The sequence below is a fragment of the Silurus aristotelis genome, assembly GCF_946808225.1.
Source record: "Silurus aristotelis genome assembly, chromosome: 17".
NCBI lineage: Eukaryota > Metazoa > Chordata > Actinopteri > Siluriformes > Siluridae > Silurus > Silurus aristotelis.
This window is the reverse complement of record NC_139590.1, coordinates 24496822-24515778: the sequence shown is the minus strand read 5'-3', so window position 1 is coordinate 24515778 and position 18957 is coordinate 24496822. Positions and strand designations below refer to the sequence as shown.

At 39.5% G+C, this 18957-nt stretch overlaps 1 protein-coding gene and 1 long non-coding RNA gene across 3 annotated transcripts in view; one reads left to right on the top strand and one right to left on the bottom strand.

The window, feature by feature from the left end:
• Positions 1 to 18440, top strand: part of LOC310740119 — an 80894-nt gene extending 62454 nt beyond the window's left edge. Inside the window, exon 3 of the long non-coding RNA XR_014537570.1 lies at positions 18377 to 18440. This is a non-coding gene — a long non-coding RNA (uncharacterized lncRNA). The remainder of the gene's footprint in view (positions 1 to 18376) is intronic.
• On the bottom strand, positions 1139 to 12735 carry prdm1b (PR domain containing 1b, with ZNF domain). 2 transcript variants are annotated; one of them, XM_083566522.1, is made up of 7 exons: positions 12570 to 12735; positions 11718 to 11948; positions 7895 to 8017; positions 5869 to 6121; positions 3236 to 4095; positions 3016 to 3144; positions 1139 to 2542 (listed from the first exon to the last, which is right to left on the bottom strand). In XM_083566522.1, the coding sequence occupies exons 1-7, from the start codon at positions 12597 to 12599 to the stop codon at positions 2048 to 2050; spliced, it is 2121 nt and encodes a 706-aa protein (XP_083422648.1). In that variant the 5' UTR covers positions 12600 to 12735; the 3' UTR covers positions 1139 to 2047. The 2 variants fall into 2 exon arrangements, with proteins under 2 accessions (XP_083422648.1, XP_083422647.1); XM_083566521.1 differs by lacking the exons at positions 7895 to 8017; positions 11718 to 11948; positions 12570 to 12735 and adding an exon at positions 6781 to 7116.
• Positions 18441 to 18957: the final 517 nt, after the last annotated feature.

Sequence of the window (18957 nt, the reverse complement as noted above, 5' to 3'; positions counted from 1 at the left end):
ATGGTAATGGAACGAGCTTATACTATAGAAACAGTATCATATTATAATAAGAACAAGCACATTTATATAAACCCGTGATTTCTGGCTGTTATATAAAATTTAAATATAATGTGCTGCCACGCCATCGTGTAATGTAACTGTACCCAGAAAAAAACATCTGGTACACATAAAACTCAAAAAGTGATTAGAAAATCTAATTTACTGGGATTTTTTTTTGCATCAAAATAAGTCAGTGTCTTCGAATGAGTTTTTTTTATTAGGCAATTAAAATATAAGCAGCTAACGCTGAACACTACTGACAACAAGCAATTCAATCAAATAATTGAAGATTACGCTAAGAGTTATCATAGTGACCTAGCTCGCTTCAATCCAACCAAGTAAAACGTTTCATGTAAATTCCATGTTCCATTTCTAGCCAGATGTGGTTCTTCCACAAACTTTTACCACAAAGTTGAGGAACAAAATTGTATATTATGTCTCTGGATGTCTCTTCCATCATGACAGTTCCTCTGGAGTGGAAGATCTCATGCTATTAAGCTATAAAATCTCCTAAAGATTGTTGACTGCACTGAACTCTGACTACACCCCAGGCCTCCTCACCTCACCTACATCAGTACCTGACTTTAGAACACACATCCTTGTGGCTGAATGAATTTCTACATACCTCTACAAAATCTAGTGGAACATCTTCCCAGAGAAATGGAGTTTATAATAATAGCAAGTGGGGACTACATTTGTAATAAGATGTTTAAATAGAGCATCAGGTGTCCACAAACTTTTGATCTTAAGTATATTTTAAGTTGTAAATAAATGGATTGAATTGTACTTTAATGACTCTAAAGTACACTAACTATCGCCTACTGTAACTCTCCTGCTCATTTATGCTTCACTACTCTTCTTCCTACTAACATTGTGGGATCATATTATGCCAGCATCTCTTAAAAATGTTTTGTGGTTCTTCTGAACTCATACAGTAATCTTAGGGCCAATTTTGTCCATCAATGACCCAATAAACATGAAGAAACAGGTAGCGTAGAAATTCCAGAGAAACAAACGGGCCGGGATACAAAATGCTTTTTTTTTTTTTTATATTGTGGAGTTCTTTCATTTTGACAAGAAAGACATGAAAGACAAAGAGTTTTCATGAGAAATATATTTTAATGTGCTACATTACAAAAGTTAAGTAAAAATAAACTCTGACATATAAAGTATTGACATCCAAAATATCGGGTAAACAAAACTGTACAAAAACACCCATGAAAAAAACTAAACAAAGAAAATCAGTAACGAATCCTGTCATCTCTATGTAACAGTAACCATGCACATGGAATGAGATCCTGCTTTTTCCAGTGCTAATGTTCAATAAATTAAAAACAGAGTATAGCATACAGTAATAATTACACACAATTTGCCCTGAGATTTATAATAACTTCAGTTCCTGCTGTGGATTTGGTTTACAACGAGTTAAATTCAGTGTCGGATAACTCATTCACTGAGTAAGCCAAAAGAAAACTGCTCTAAATAATAAATAATAAAATAGAAGTTTGACTTCTGTTTACAGAATTAAGATTTATAACTGTTGCTATTTGCAGAATTTATTCAGAAAACATTCACTTAACAAACCCCTGATATATTTTTGTTAACAATTCCGTACCCTGATTGCTGTTTCCTGAGAAAGAAAAATCAATATTTTAACTCCAAACGATAGCAAAAACTTTTAACAGAACAGTACAAAAAAGAACATCTAATCCATTTCTGAAACCAAACACAAAGAGTACCAAAAGCAATAAATTAATTAGGTCAGAAACACACTAAACAAAATAAAACACAAGTACAAGGATGTAACTTGATTGCCTTCGCTCGCTGCCGAAGTACTGAAGGCTTAAGTGCAATTATTAAGTCTTTGGAAATGCTAGTTATGTGCTGCTTGGCTTGGTTTAGCTCCTGTCCTCTCATTTATGTGGCTTAAACTAATACACACAAACATTGAGGATTTTCAGATGACGTCAGTAACTGTAATTTAAACCATCTTTTCATTTTTGTTTTCTCAGTGGACTCTTTCTTCACCACCGAAACGCACCACGCTGGCCCTGTCCTGCCATTGTCCTGGGGTCTTCAACAGTTCCGAGGCTTTAAAGTAGCTGGGTTTGGGTTGATCTTCCAGCTCGAGCCATTTCTCCAGAGTGGCTTCAACTTCGGCCTCAGAGGAATTCTCGGCGAGAGCTTCAGCCTCGGCGCTGACATCGAATCGCTCGAGGATCTCGGCTGCATTCCTCAGCTCTGAACTCTCAGGCTGGGAATTGGCAGGGCAGCACCCTGAGCGTCGGTGCAGCCTGAGGGAGAAGTGATGGAGGAAACCACGGTGGCACAACGGGCAAGGATGCGGCCGCTCTCCCGAACTGTGCATGCGGCGGTGTAGCTTCAGGTGAATGTATTGCGTGAACTTGGTGGCGCACACTTTGCACTGGTAGGGCTTCTCTCCCGAGTGTAAGCGCAGGTGCGTCTTCAGGTTGCTGGTGCTACTAAAACGCTTCTGGCACACCTGTGGGACGGTCAACAGAAGCCATATTTGTTATTTATCCCAGACCTATTGTGCAAGACGTGTCATAAAGCAAAAGATGCACCAGAACAGGAGCGAACCAAAAGCTTTCTGACAATAGCCCCTTTATCTCGCCTTGGAATGCAGGGGGCAAGTTAGACATGTTTATTTCATCGGAGTTTGGCTGCTTTCTTGGCTGAAAGGGTGCGTCATGTCTGGGATATAGAAAGAACTCAGGTTGACGTCACTGTCACACCCTTGGGGATTAATGTACAACAAAGTCAAGGCTTTATTTAAAGGGTGCTTAAGGAGTAGGTGAAAGTACCCGCAGAGAAACAAGGCCTTAAGTGCCTGTCAATGTGTGTGATTTCTACACCTCTCACTTTCCTATAGATTCATAAACACTCTGTCGTTACTCAGGGCTAGTTTTTTACTGTTGTTTTATTTATACTTATTAAAAATTTTATGAGTCTCACCTGACACTCATGAGGTTTTTCTCCAGTGTGGACAAGATGGTGTTTCTGTAGGTGAGCCAGCTGGGTGAAGCTCTTCTTACACAACTTACAACCAAATGGCCTTTCTCCATTATGCACCCTCAAGTGCACCTGTAGAAAAAGAAAAAAAAGACATGTTGGTTAGAACGTCATTAATGTCACATAACTTTGAATTGTTGCAGAGGACAGATGTGTCACACACCTTAAGGTTAGACAGCTGGCCGAAGGTCTTAAAGCAGATGTTGCACTCGTACTTGATCTTTCCATTCTGTTTCTTCAACGGGTACGGAAGTGACTTGTACCCCGGACCCTGTGGTGACACCGATGGTAATGGCGATTTCAGAGAGCTTATTTTTGGTGTAGAAGCTAAGCTGAGGTTAATGGCCTCCTCGCACAGATGCTCAGGCCCTGGAGAATGATTTATGAGGGGTGATAATTCGGGGGTGGCCGGGGCACCCTGGGGAGGTGATGTATTCGTTGGCCTTTTCTCCAGACTGGTGTACGGATGAAGCGATGGATAAGGACGATTAACAGGGAACAGGCCTGGTTGAGACATGGCAGGAAACGGCAAGGCTTCACATGGCAGCATGTTGCCGTATTGAAGTGGTCCTCTGGGGGGCGGCATAGAGGGAACGGTGGGTGTGTAAGGGCTCAGAATGAGTTGGGAATGAGGGTCAAATGGAGGCAAGAAATGGTAGTTGTGTGGCAGAGGAGGGTAAATTGTCGAATCTTCCCGGGGGCTGTAATAGTTTTGGGGGTGTAGTCTAGGGTCGTGGTGTGAGTGGGCGACAAGCTCAGGATGTGATTTGTGTGTGCTTTCCTGTGGAAACCTTCTACTCGATTTCATCAGGTGCTGATCTGGAGTGGTGGGGGGCGTGTCTTGCTCAATGGACTCGACGTCAATCTTCTCGTCAGCGTCCTCAACCTCGTCTTTTTCGTCCTTTGTTAGCTCTTTTGGACTGTGGAGGCTGTAAGGTTGTGATGGATGTTTGGGGTGGCAGGTCCACTGAGGTAAACAGTGCTTTTGGAGGTCGGCTTCTCTCATATCAGCTCCAAAGTGCTCTAGGGTGGAGAAAGGAAGAAGAACATGAGAACAGCAACAAACAACACATCCTTCACACGCCTACTCATTGCCTTCTGTTTCGAGGCCTCACTTATGGTAAACGACAGATGTTTCGGTTTTGGTTTGACAAGAGAAGATAGAACGGTTTCTATCTGATTTAGAGTCAGTACTGCTATCACACATCACCTTGATTACCAGTGTGTGGGAGTTCACGGGTGTGCAAAACCCACTGCGTGTGTTTCAGTGGGTGTGTGTGTATGAGAACACTGGAGCCAAGTGTCGCAGTCATACTTCTCGGTCAGAAACCGTGCTGACTCACCACGTCAGCAGATGTCTTTAACCACAGGAAAAAAGTCCTTTATCACGAACTCAGCACTAGCAGTCGCTGACACATTTGACAAGGAACTAAGATGACAGTGAAAAAAACCACACAATCCCATTTACACTGAGCAGGTAAACAGAAAACCACCAAGCCGCAAAAAAATGTGACGGAAAATAACAGGCAAATCATCGCGTGTGGTCTCATCATCCACTCGTTCTCTTTCTCTTTCTCTCTCCCGCTCTCTCACAGAGAAGGGAAGGAGATTACAAAACCAGATTATTGCCCTTGTGGTCAAAGCTTGCTTCCTCAAACCTGATGTGAACTAATTCTTTACAGTCATTGTTATAGGAAAGTGAAAATGGTCAACCAGACGGAGTTACCAAACACACAGATCACAGGAAAAAAAAAAACTACAGCATGTTTAGTAAAAAAAAAAAAATGTTCTGGACTTATCAGTATTTTAAAATCTAATTGATGACCCCTGGTTTAGGAATTCCCTCAAAATTTCTAACACAGAAATCAAATGTTCAAATGTCGAGGCCTCCTCAGGTGACGTGTAAAAATTCCAGCCTATCCAACCTGCTACACGTTTTTTTGCCTGTCCAGATATTCTTGGTACTCCCATAGGCAAAAAAAACTGTTGTAAATGTGAGTGGTTTTTTTCTCTCTCATTAGACTTCTCTGAATCTCAATTCAGGAAGTAAAAGTTGCAAACCAACCACTGGTGACGTGAGAATTTTCAGAGAAAGAAGCTTTGAGGAAAGTCAAACAAAGCTTGATAGAAGAAGCTTCCTGGACAGGGACACCCTGACAATTAGACCTGGTCACATGACGCGAAAGAGAGAGTCGTCGGCTCAAAAGTCACCCTGTAGGTTTTGCAGACATGTACACACAATATTAAAGACGTGTACAATACACACACGCACACTCTTTCTCTTTCTGTCTGAGTTGTGAATAGAGCAGGAAACAGGCAGACTAAAGGCCATTGTCTGGCAGGATGTCTCAATGTGAGAACGATATTCTTTCACATTTTCACATTTCACCTTTAAAAAAAAATATAACACCCCTTTACACACCATCATTTACAAAAGAGAAGATGGTGGAGGGTAAAAACAATTCATCTGTGTTTTATTTGTCTCCTCATAGTTTCTGAAATAGATGAGGATGAGCGCTGTAGCTTCGCTTTAAATTGACCTGTTGCTGAACCTTTACCTACACACACACACACACACACACACCAGCTGATGAAGAGATATACAGATAAGCCAGACAATAACTGGCAGGAAAACCGACAGAGCATGCTGCTGCATTGCATATCTAACAGAGAGAAAAGTATAAATTCCCATTGCCAACACAAGAGAACTAAAACACCTCAAAAGCCATGAGATCCTACAGAATTAAAATTCTGAGAACCCAGAAGGATTAAATCCACAATACTGTTTTTACTCACTGGGCTTCATGCTCTCTGGTTGGTCTTCCGCCTGTCCCGAGAGCCTCCTGGTGAACTCGGGACTGTACCACACGAGCATCTCACGCTGGGTCTCCACAGGTCTGATGGCATAGAAGAAGACGTCTGGGACATTCTGATAGGTCACCAGGTTCTGCTCGGCCGGAGAACATGCCGAGTTTACAAAACGCATCCATTTGCTGCGCTGCACATCATATCCGTCAATGAAGTGGTGAAGGTGCCGACCCGAGTAGATCTGAAAGACGTGGGAGCAGGAATGAATATAACAGGAAGATCTCAAAACCATGCAAAGACATGTTCTCTTCAAAAAGATATGAAAAATCAGCTTTTTTTTAACATCCTTTACTTGGACAACAAATAACTTGAACATAGGCATAACATAAAACCTGAACTATATGTAATCTTACAAATATGACTACAAAGTACAATTCTCTCTCTCTCTCTCTCTCTCTCTCTCTCTCTCTCTCTCTCTCTCTTTCTCTCTCTCTCGCTCTCTCTCTCTCTCTCTCGTATATATATATATATATATATATATACAAACTAAACAGACAAGAGAGAGAGAGAGAGAGAGAGAGAGAGAGAGAGAGAAAGAGAGAGCGAGAGAGAGAGAGAGAGAGAGAGAGAGAAAGAGAGAGAGAGAGAGAGAGAGAGAGCGAGAAAGAGAGAGAGAGAGAGAGAGAGAGAGAGAGAGAGAGAGAGAGAGAGGGGGGAAAATTGAAACATCATATGCTCTAAAACCATACAAAACTATCAAGACAACAGCTAACTGTGTGTGTGTGTGTGTGTGTGTGTGTGTGTGTGTGTGTGTGTGTGTGTGTGTGTGTGTGTGTGTGTGTGTGTGTGTGAAATGCTCTCTAAGAGAAATCAGTGATATGGAAGAGTGAGTGTATTCACCTCTGCCATGTACGGCGCGCTCTTCATGCCCGTTCCTTCTTTCAGCTCTTCTATCTGAACACTCGAGTGTGTGTGTGTATGTGAGTGTGTGAGTAAGTTTTGCTTACAGTGGTTTCAAAATCTCCTTTCACACCTTAAAAAGGCAAGTCAGGAGGCGGAGCAAAAAAAAAAAACAGAACATAACAATGTCGCATGCTGCTTCTGTGTGTGTGTGTGTGTGTGTGTGTGTGTGTGCGCGCGTGCGCGGTACGCAGCGTATGTGAGTCGTAAGTTTGGCAATAAATAATTATTAAAGTTGGCATGGATTTACACACACACACACACACACACACACACACACCTACGCGAGTACAAGGACATGATGCCGTAAGTGAACAGGAACTTATTTTACAGGAAATGAAAGACGGAAAGGGCACCGGCAAGCCCTAAGGAGACATACAGAACTGGAAAACCCAGGGTGGCTCATACCCCTGTGCGTGCTCTCTCTCACAACACACACACACACACACGTGCAAGGAAAACAGATGGCCCATGCGAATGGAGGAAAGAAAAGCAATACTGCGAAGTCATATCAAAATGAAAGTGTTGTGCGCGCACACACAGCGAGAGGTGTGAAGACAAATCTCATCACACCCCAACACACACACACACACACACACACACACACACACACACACACACACGTACGTACTTCTTTAGTGTGATATTAAGTTTTGCTTTATCTGCCACTGTTTTGCCCCTACATCTGCTCCACGACCTGGACTTATCAAAAAGTTCTCCAAGATACAAAAGCATCCTCATCTCCTCAGTGTAGAACCTCAAAGTGTGACAAATCTCACTGTAGAACCTTCTACTCTAATGTGGATGAGATCAGATCACTTACAGAGTTCCTCTGTATTTTCCAGCTAAGCCCTGGGGAGCATTGTGTATTCCTCCACCTTTGAATGGTGAGTAGAAGCGTGCGGGCGCTTCCTCAGAAATTCCTCCCTGAACTTGTTCAGCTGCATTTTTCTCGGTGTGAGTGTGCATAAGTGGTGAGTGGTGGCTAGTTCTTTATTTATTTATACATTTCATTTTTGCTATAGTTTGAGTCCAGATGAATGGGCTTACTCACCCTCCAAAAATATTTCCTGTTGGCACGGGGTGGCACCTCATTTTTCACGTAAACCTCACCCTGCAGGGGGCCAAAGCTTGTGCCCTGGGGTAGGTACTGATCCTTACTGAAAACCCCTGTCTCCTGCAGAAAACAGTTCACCAACCAGTCAATAAATCCAGTTCCTCTAAACTGTAGAACCTAAAAATTATTAGCATTTTGGTGGCTCATTGGTTACAGTTCTGGATTTTGGATCAGAAAGTTGCCAAATATCACCACTCTTGGGCCCTTCAGCAAGGCCCTCAATTCTGAGGGCATCATGCGCTCTGACCCCAAACATCGCTTGGATATGAGAAGTAAAAATTTCTCTGTGCTGTGACACGTAAAACCACCTATGAACCATATTTGGTCACCACACTGGAACAAAGCGTTGGTCATTCTGTAGGTGTTCCTCATGGATCTCTGACAAAACACACACATGTATACTGGCTGCATTCCCACCTCACAATTAAAAAGTTCCCAAGATGCCCTCTGGTTCCGGAGTGAATTTAAACATGATGGATCGTTCCATGTTTATAGGTATGCTATCAACTTATCATATACTATTTGGAAAGATGGAGATAAACACTTCAATTTATCACTCATGACCTCTGAACAGGAAGTTAGGGATCTGGAACGGGAGTCTGTTTTGAGCAAACGTGTCCACTTTCCCCATGTTCTGCTCCACTGACCCACTAGTAAAACAGCATTGCAGATTATCACACATTCCAGGATTTAGTTATTTTTTGTTTATTTTGTGTCTCGGTTTAGGAGGACACGCATTTTTTTCACCGTTCATGATTCCTACTGTTTAAGACTGAGGCCAGGGGGAATAATTCTCTTTTCTATGCTTCCCGTTCCCCGTTCCCTATTTTTATGACATGTTTTGAAGCCACAGTCACAGTGGAGGAAAGATGATGTGGAAAGAGAAAATCGTAAAAAAAAAAAGAAACGAAAGAAAAGAAAAACTGTAATGAGCCAGTAGATGGGAAATAATAGCAGAGGTGACAGCAGAATTGCTCATCATTATTCCTGCATAACAAGTAGGTCAGTGTGTTGTGATCAACCTCCTGTGGTGTTTGTCTGTTGTAATGTAGGTAGTGGTTTAGTGTTGTTGGTTTTAGGAGATTTACCAGAATGGTATAACACACTGAACACACTCGGGGTCAGTCCTCAAACATCTACGTCAAGGAACTAAAGTTAATCTTTAAAGCTTAACCTACTTTAATGTGTGTGTTAATGTGTTAATGTGTGTGTACGTGTTATATCGCTAAAGGACTTTGAACAGGTACCTGTGCATGTTTCACAAATACAGTATAAAGTACCGTAATAAATTCACTTTTATCCATTTAGGCTTTTTATAAAGGTTCAGAAACACTAAAAGGCACTTCAGGATCAGTGATGCTGCTCTGAAGGTGCAGACGTTCCACTCGGAAATGTTTGGTACCATTACTGTATATCCGAGGTAAAAGAACGACAACATAGAGGGTCTATTTCAGAAAAAACTTCAGTGGCTTCTCTTTCCTTCCACCATGTTTTGGAGAAAAAACTCTAGAACAAGAAAATATCTGCTGTATATCACAATAATGCAGCCACAAGTCCCAGAAGGTTTCCCGTATCTGCACACTTCAGGGGCTGTCCAAGAACCAGGAGACTAACGATCTCCAAAGCCCACGGGATTTCCAGGTAGAAGTTCGCTCGCTTCACGAACACCCGTGCAACTCTTTCACAGAACAGATGATCAGGGAAACCACTAAAAAAAAAAAAGGTTTGCTTTCGGACGGGAAGTGTGAAATCTGACACAGTTGCTTCATGGATTACAGTTTTAATTTTTTTACCTTAAAAAAAAATTAATAAAAAGAGGTTTCACTCACTAAACCCTGTGAAGGTTTGTATGAGCAAGTTAAAAAAGAAAAGGAAAAGGAAAGAGAAAAGGGGAAGAGAAAGATGAAAGAGGGCGTATTTGCAGTATAGGCTGCACTCACGCTTAATAATAATAAACTTGATTTTTATCTATGCAGCATTTTCATTTCGAGTCTGGAACTTTCACACAAACTGAAAGGAGCCTGTCTGGTGAAAGTGCGAAGTTTCTTTTTTCCTCCTATGCAAAATATTAACGGGCAGTGCTGTGTGTGTGTGCAAAGGTGTGTGAGTTTGCATTGTTTTACTATCTTAGTAAGAACCATACATCCATACAAGAGGAAGGACTGATGGGTTTGACTTTGTGGTTGGTCCCCATGAGCTGGTCCCCACTATGTCACTGAAAGGTCCTTGCAAGTATAGCAAGACAAATGTGTGTGTGTGTGTATATATATATATATATATATATATATATATATATATATATATATATATATATATATATATATAAAATTTAATGTGTGTGTGTGTATATATATATATATATATATATATATATATATATATATATAAAATTTAATGTGTGTGTGTGTGTGTGTATATATATATATATATATATATATATATATATATATATATATATATATATATATATATATATATATATATATATATATATATATAAAATTTAATGTGTGTGTGTGTATATATATATATATATATATATATATATATATATATATATATATATATATATATATATATATATATATATATATATATATAAATTTAATGTGTGTGTGTGTGTGTATATATATATATATATAAAATTTAATGTGTGTGTGTGTGTATATATATATATATATATATATATATATATATATATATATATATATATATATATATATATATATATATATAAAATTTTATGTGTGTGTGTGTGTGTGTGTGTGTGTGTTTTTCTCCCCAGACTTCACACCTTGACTAAACTGAAGACCACAAATTCACACCATTCGCATGCTAAGATGAAAAAATAACCCAGGATGAGAGAGAAGAGCGGTATGTGGTCTATTTAAAATATATAAATATACATAAATTTGCAGTGATGAAATAGCAAAACAAAAAGTGTGTGAGAAATAGTTAGCTGGACAAACAGAAAGACATATAGATAGCGAGAGACAAAGAGAATGAGAGAGAGAGTATGTGAGAAATGGAGAGTGTTTCAGGAGGAAGGAAGAGAAGACGACTGCAAAAGAGCGAATGAAAAAAATAAATGTGCAGAGGGCTGATCAAGTGAAAGTGATCCAACAACGTGAATATGCTTCACATCAAAGTGACAATATGCTGACTTGCTTTTGGACCACTCACACACACACACACACACACACACACACACACACACACACACACACACACACACACACACACACACACACACACACACACACAGAAAACCAAAGGTTGTGTGTTGACAAACTCATTTTCTCAGGAGGTGATACAGAGGATGAAAAAGATCGTTAGATGTGGGATCAATAGTGAAACTGAAAAGAGTAGGAGACAGTGAGAATAGAAAAGACTGTGTGTGTGTGTGTGTGTGTGTGTGTGTGTGTGTGTGTGTGTGTGTGTATGTGTGTGTGTGTGAGAGAGAGAGAAAGAAAGAGATATGAATCATCTGTCATGTCACTAATCAATCTGTAGTTTCTCTGACTCCTAGATGATTGAAACACACATTATGTCTCAAACCTGATTTGTCTGAAGATATTCATTAATTTGCTAATTTGATTTTGGACCAGTGCAGGTGTTTGTTACTTCCTTTATGAAATGTTATCGTTTCTATGGTAACAGCACATTTACAAAAGGACTCTTCAGTGTCAGCACATTACAACTGTCCGAGGTGAAGCTGTAATGTTATTCATCATGACATCTTCAGCACTGATGCACTTACCTCGTGGTCAGAGGTGTACTGGAAAGTCAGATTGCTGGGGATGGAAGTCATGGCCCTGGGAAGCTCGAATTCGGGTTCAAACGGCTGGTCACAGACAATGTAAGTGCAATTAAGGGCGAAATCCACATCACACCACTCGCTCATGTTCCTGAGGCACGACTCTTGCGTCATCTCGTCTTCCCATGCAGGCTGGAATTGACTCACTGTGGTTGCTGTTGGTCCTTCTCTGAACTTCTTATGATAAAAAAAAAACTAAAAATAGGATAAAGAAGATTTTCAATTTGATAACGAAATCATATAGTAAGGCTTGTTTACATACAAAGAAGAAATCCATAGAATTCAACTAAATTAGTGGATTTGGTGTGTGACTCAGTAATAAAGTAATAATATATAAAACGTTCTCGAATGAGTCAAATCATTCACCCATTCAGTCTGAAAAGTGAGCTTACAGGCTGAAAATGAGATCTAGTTTAATCATATGGTATTTAAATATACAGGAAATATAATGATTTATAGAGGTTTTGTGTTTTAGTGTTTTGCTTCCTGCTGCTGTCAAGCCCATTGTTTTAACAAGTACTTTGAAAGTGCGAGGACGAACACAACTGTAGCATTTTCATTAATCACAACAAAAGATAATCTGCAGGAACAGAAATCACATGTACAACACTGACCAGGCCGGAAGATCTGATTAGATATAGCAGATTATGACTTGTGGTCATCATATGATAGGACTTATTTGTGTTGCTCATGTTCCAAACCCCATTTTACATCCTTCATCCATCCATCTGTCCATCCATCCGTCCATTCATCCATCCCATCTGTTCATTCATCCCCAGGTACTTTTTCACTTACTTGACGCTCATTCAGTTGCACAATCTTCATTTCTTTAGTTACATCATCCCTTGTTCCTCTCTCTTCTTCAGTCAAAAACACATCCTCAATCTGTTTTTCACTTCCCAAAATCCAATTTCATTCCAGTGATTTTTTTTTTTTTTTTTCCCTCTTTCTTCTTCTATTGCGCCAGTCTCACTCTCAGCCTCTTGCTCATGCCAGGCTTTTGAGCTGACTGATCTCAGACTGTCCAATCAGGAAATCCCTGTGGTCATGTGGCTCTCAGGATTAGTCTGAGGATATCCAATTGGGACGCTGGCAGTGCCAACAATAACATGGTCATTTTCTCAGACAGTGTGAATGTGAGTGAAGGAGGAAAACCATCTGTTTTCTCCTACTGTTGAACAGAGCTGTGACATCGTACACTCTCTAGCTTTTCCTCTCTCTATAATATCAACAAGCATTCTTCTTTCAGCTGGTCTCATAACCCTTTATAACCTCTCAGCTTCTTCAGCCCACCATTGCCTCTGACTCGTCCTGACCTACTTCCAGGACGTGCAGGAGATGTGAAGCACAGAATGTCCTGCACTTGAACACAATTTATAACTGAATAAATCTCCCCAGTTTCTTCCATATGATCAGAATTTAACCACAATGCAAAAGTTTCAATCATAAAAAAAGGTGATTCCAAAGGTGAAAGGATTCAGGTGTGGTGATCTTTGTCTCACTGTCCGATCCAGGAAACCAGTTACAGTCTTTGTAACGTACATTATCTAAGTGGAAATAGATCTAAGAAGATGTCTATAAATTGCTGCACATGATCAGCTACAATACTCAAATACACTGTGGCCACTATCTGAGCAAAGAAAGCATTCCTCACACCATTACCCCACCTCCACCCACCTGGTCTGCTCACACAAGGCAACATTTTACCAGTCTTCAAATCAAGGCTCTACTTAGTGTTCCTGGCTGACAGATGAAGATACTACCACAATATTGTCCTTTGAGATTATTAATTGCGTTTCTATAAACACAATCGTACAGAGTGGTTTTCTGAGCAGCTTAAAGCAGTTCTCCTTCCACCTCCTTGTACAGAACTGCTGCTCACTGGATGGTTTGTGTTCAACGCAGTGTTTTGTGTAAACTTGACTGAAAAAAAAACATCAATCCAGCCTGTCACCAACAATCATTCAAAATCACACTCATAATCACTGCCATCTCATTACACCCACATTCTGGTGGTAGATGTGAGGATTATCCAAAGCTCCTGGTCTGTATCTGCAGGATTTTTTTTGTTGCAAAGATCGGCTGATTAAAGATCTGCAGTCACGACTGGGTGTTCCTAAATAATCGGCAAGTATATTTTTTTATTTAGGTTGATTTGATTATATTTATGCTTTATACATTATTTGTGTGAAAGAGTTTTTACAGAAGTGATAATCTTTAATTATATTTATAATATGTTATAATGAGTTAATTAACTTGGAATTAATTCACATCATTATTCACATACTGGAGCAAAGGGTGGCAATAATTAGAGGGATTCCTCGGAGGTGTTTTGCATTTTGTTACGGTGTTTAGTGGCTTGTGCTGTGTGTGTGTGTGTGTGTGTGTGTGTGTGTGTGTGTGTGTAAATATATATCTATTTATTTAAAGTGCATTTATGGTTATTTTCATAAATGCAAATAATATTAGAGGTAATACCCATGTGCCTTTTATTGTCAGTCTTGTAGTTATACAGAAACTGAATGTGTGTGTGTGTGTGTGTGTGTGTGTGTGTGTGTGTGTGTGTGTGTGTGTGTGTGTGTGTTTGGGGACCGGCTCTAATCCGGCCCGTTCAGTGAAACGGACAGTAAATTGGCTGCCATATGGCCTGGCCGCATGGCCGGTGTGAAGGAAGTGTGTCGCTTGTCCTGCTGTGCTAATTTCTCTAATTATCAGACAGTCTGGGTGGAGGCTTAGGACCTCATGGCCAGCCGGGTCTCAGCCGGCGATTCAACAAAATCTGGCGTGAGACCTGTGAGGCCAAGCACAAATCATAACAATTGGAAAAAAGATAGAGAAAGAGACTTCTTTGGTCATCGTCTCATACATGAAGATTTAGATTTTGCTGAAATTCAGAACGAATAAAATAAATAACAAATACAGAAATGATGAATTTTTAGCAGTGGACACACAAACATCAGGGGTCAGTCAGTGACCAATGCAATAACATGTACTAATCCCACTTAATCATTGGGAATGTTTCAGATTATTTTCAAACAAATAACAAGAATGTGTACATTTTCTTTTTGCTTTTTTAAAATTCCCAAAAAAGAAGAAGTCCTCATCCTTTTCCACACTTTAATGTTGTCAAATGTTTAAATCACCATAATATAATCTGCAAACAAAACTTATTCACCAGCTGTTTAGTCAAACTCGTAATTTCCACCTGGAAACTTCTCTGACTGTACGCCTCTTCAGTGACATCACCTTCCAAATGAACACAGGCCAAAAAAGCTGAACTGCTTCCACATGTAGTTCCTAATAAAGTAATAATTAAGCAAAATATAATGGGCATCATAAAATGGTTAATTATTAGCGTGGGCTTGAGGTGGACAATTTACTGCCCACGTTCCCATAAAGGAGCTGTTGCTATACAAAGCAAAACATGTAGAATTTGAATGACTTCATTACAAGTTCGTTATGAACATGAGGATTTTTAAAGGTGTCACATCACCAGAGCGATTATTTCGAATTAAGTTAGAATCGTTTTAGTAAAGATGCAGGAGATTGAGAGGGTGTGGTACACACATCGATCTTCCTTGATAATTCAAAAGTAGTTCAGTGGAAAAACCTTAGAACCTACACACACACCCACAAAAGAGAGAGTGTAATACACGTGCACTGTCACACATTTCCAAATAAAACTGAAAATATGATCCTGATCCTGATCAGCAAGCAAGCAATCAGCCCGGGAGCTTGTGTAACACTCATCACGGCTCAAAGCACATCATACCTCCAACCTCCAGATATCAGGAGCAGTCAGAGGACAAACCATTAGAGTTTAAAAAACACTCCGCTGATTAATTATCATAGTTCACTAATAAGAATCCATCAAAAAGCCTTTCTAAAAGACAAACGCTGTAATTTTGGGCAGAAATTGTTTAAAATTCTTCCTGAATCTTTCTTCTTTTGTTCAAACAGATCACGAGAACATGTGAATGTGCGTTGGGCTAAAGCACTAGAAACATCTCACATCAATGTGAGGAACCACAAAATGAGTTTTTAATAGAAGTGCCTTCTAATGTGAAAAAACTAATTTACAAAAACATCTGTCTCGTGATCACGTAACAAAAGTTTGAACATCAATGTTTAATTATTTATTCATCGTCACTGGGCACTTCGATTTGTGACCTTCAGTTTGATCTTTAGAAACAGATCCACCTTAAGCAACATTTTATATATATATATATTCTTTTTTTTTTGGAAATCCCCCAGACCTGGCTCTGCACTCTTGAAAAAATGGTTCCTCAAGGGTTCTTTGGATAATTAAGGGTTCTTTGTTTCATTCAGACTCTCTCTGTGAGAGGGACTTCCCCAAACCAACAAGTTGAGGAACCCAGTTAAAGCTCCAGACTGAACTTTCCACCCAAAGAGATTTTGTGTAAATGTAAAGACTGTTAAATGTTGTTACAAACGACAAGATAATACCATGTTCTTTTGATAACATGGACCTTTTGTTTTCCTGTTTGTTGAGAGCTGGAGGAGACTCCTAAAACAACTAAACCTGGTGATTGAGGAGACCAGGCTCTTGTGCCATCAAACCATTATTTCAGCAGAGAGCATGCAGTTCGTATAGTGCTGCTGCTGTGACACCCTGAACCACGCTGGTACCCTGGTCTGAAATCCCATGATGTCAGTGTTGAGGATGAAAGATGGAGCTGAGTTCTGTGCTCCTTTGTCTCGCTGCAATTTTGTGGTATTTAGCAGCTATTCTATTAAATGTCCGCATGTCCCCGTCGCCTCCAGTCATCACAACAGTTCCTCTTTCCTCTGCTGTTGTTTTTCTGTGTTTGTACATCTGATTTAAATAATTGTTTACTGTATTCCGATTGTATTTTTTGTAAGTGCAGAAAAGCAGCACAAAGGCCCTTTTGCTCGTTCTCTCAAAATCTGCAAACAAACAAACAGATCAACTTTTTGATGAGGTGAAACCTGAGCCCACTTCTGAAGAAATTTCTTTTCTTATGAAGTTATCTATGGATTGGAATTCATGTTTCTTCAAAACCGAAAACACAACTTCTCGATTTAAATCTGTAAAAAAATCATGGTCTGGATCCCGGCCCACTTTTTAACAAACAAACCGACTGTCCGCTGCCTTAGTGTTCTTTATTCTTTTATCACATGCAGAATCTGCCATGTGTCCCCCGTCCTCCTCGTGTCTCCAGACTCTCAAAGCAAAATACACAATAGGATATCACTCCTGGTGATGTGCAAGTGTGTCCAGGAAACCTCTACACAGAAAACCAACAAGTGGTCGAGTCCGTGCATGAGGATTAAAGGGGAATAAAAATGATGCTAAAGCAATTCTGACATTTAAAATTGGTCCCAAACAAACAAACAAACAAACAACAGTTGTGTTACTGAGTGCATCAACAAGCGTCCAGAAATCTAAGCTAAACCTGCTGAAACTGCTGTGATGTTTTATTGCAGATAATTTTGCAAAAAGCCACAGATTTAATTCTTCTCCTTACCACAAATTCTTGTTAATAACATAAATAAAAATATATAAATATATAAATAAGTTAATAAAAATGAGACATGAAACCGCAAGAACAACACTGACATTCTCAACGTAGCCACTGGCTTCAGTCCAAGTTTCAGCAAATGCAGAAGTGAAAATAAATTCTCTTTATCAAGGCTCCCGCCTCAAACCGGTACCATCTTTACAGCTAGCCAAGCGTGAAGCGCTGAAATACGATCTATTCTCACTGCTAATTTAATTCTAATAAGATCAAAGGGGAAAAAAACTGTGACAGAGTGTGTATGTAATGAAGCCAAATCACTGTTAAAACAATAAACTTTATTATTTCTTAAGAACATTACATCCCCAAGCGTTGCATTCTTTAGTCTTGTTTTTTTAATTATTATTCTAACATTACATTTTTTAATAAAAAAAAAAAAAAAAGTCATACTTTATTCATTTAATGTTGTGGAACATTGAGAACTAGTTCCTGTTTTTAGTTATGTTATAGCAGCTTTTACCTTCTTTTAAAGTTAATAAAGCAAGTAGTTCTGAGCACAAACACACCTCCTACTAAAGATATAATTTTTTTATTTATTATTAATGCATATAAAGAGTCTTTATAATTCTCTTTACACAGTACTGTATAATCAGAGTAAACAGTAGGTATACTAGTCGGCGCTGTCTTGTGTTGTCTTTCCGTGTGTACTGTTTGCACTCGGTTGCACTCGATGCACTTTATGTAGTTTTATGTTGTGTGTTGTAGCTCTCTGGTGTTTAGTGTAGCACCAGGGTTCTGGAGGAACGTTGTCTCGTTTTTACTGTGTACTGTGTTCCACTGTGTATAGTAGAATTGACAATAGAAGCCACTTGACTTGACTTGATATTAGAACTGGTGCATTAATATAAACCTGAGCTTCTGTGGTGTAATAAAGCTTAAGTGTGTACTCCAGTGTCAGGAGACCAGAGTTTAATGTCGTGAGAACTGAGAAATAACTCACGGTGGCTTTGATTTTCTTGGTGTTACAGGGACGCATCACAACACAACGGAGACGGAGGCGTGTCCTGAGAGTCACATTGAATACAGATTAACATGGCAGAGGCAGAGCTGCATCTTCCTGCAGACACAACAGGAAAAGAACCTCTGGTTTTAGAACCTCTTATTTTGCAGTACAAAGGCGTGTGTGTGTGTGTACTTTCTGTACCATATTGAATTGAATATACTTTTTCCATTGTATTGTATTAAATCACATTGTGTTAAATCAAATTGAAATTGGATCACATTGCATCATAATAGGGTTGAATCGTATCACATCACATCGGTAGCTGCTTCATATCTAGCTTTAAAGTATCATATTGTTGGCTATGCATCAAGATGTGAATCGGTTATGAAGTTGCACATCCCTAGTTTCCAAGTATGAGAATAATGACAGAAGTGATTGAATCCTTTCAGAAGGAAACCTAAAAAGTGCTTAAATGTAGAATGTTATCTATTAAAGTTACTGTTACTGCAGAGATTTTAGAAGACCAAACAGTTACAGAGCTCTGTGAGATCCATCTAAAACCTACAGCAGAGTGTTTCTTGACTTTTCACCAGCCGTGAAGCGTTCAGAAGCAGTGTGTGTCTGCAGAGGGAAGTAACAGAGCTGATTTTTCACCCCAAGGCTTTGGCCTAACATGCAT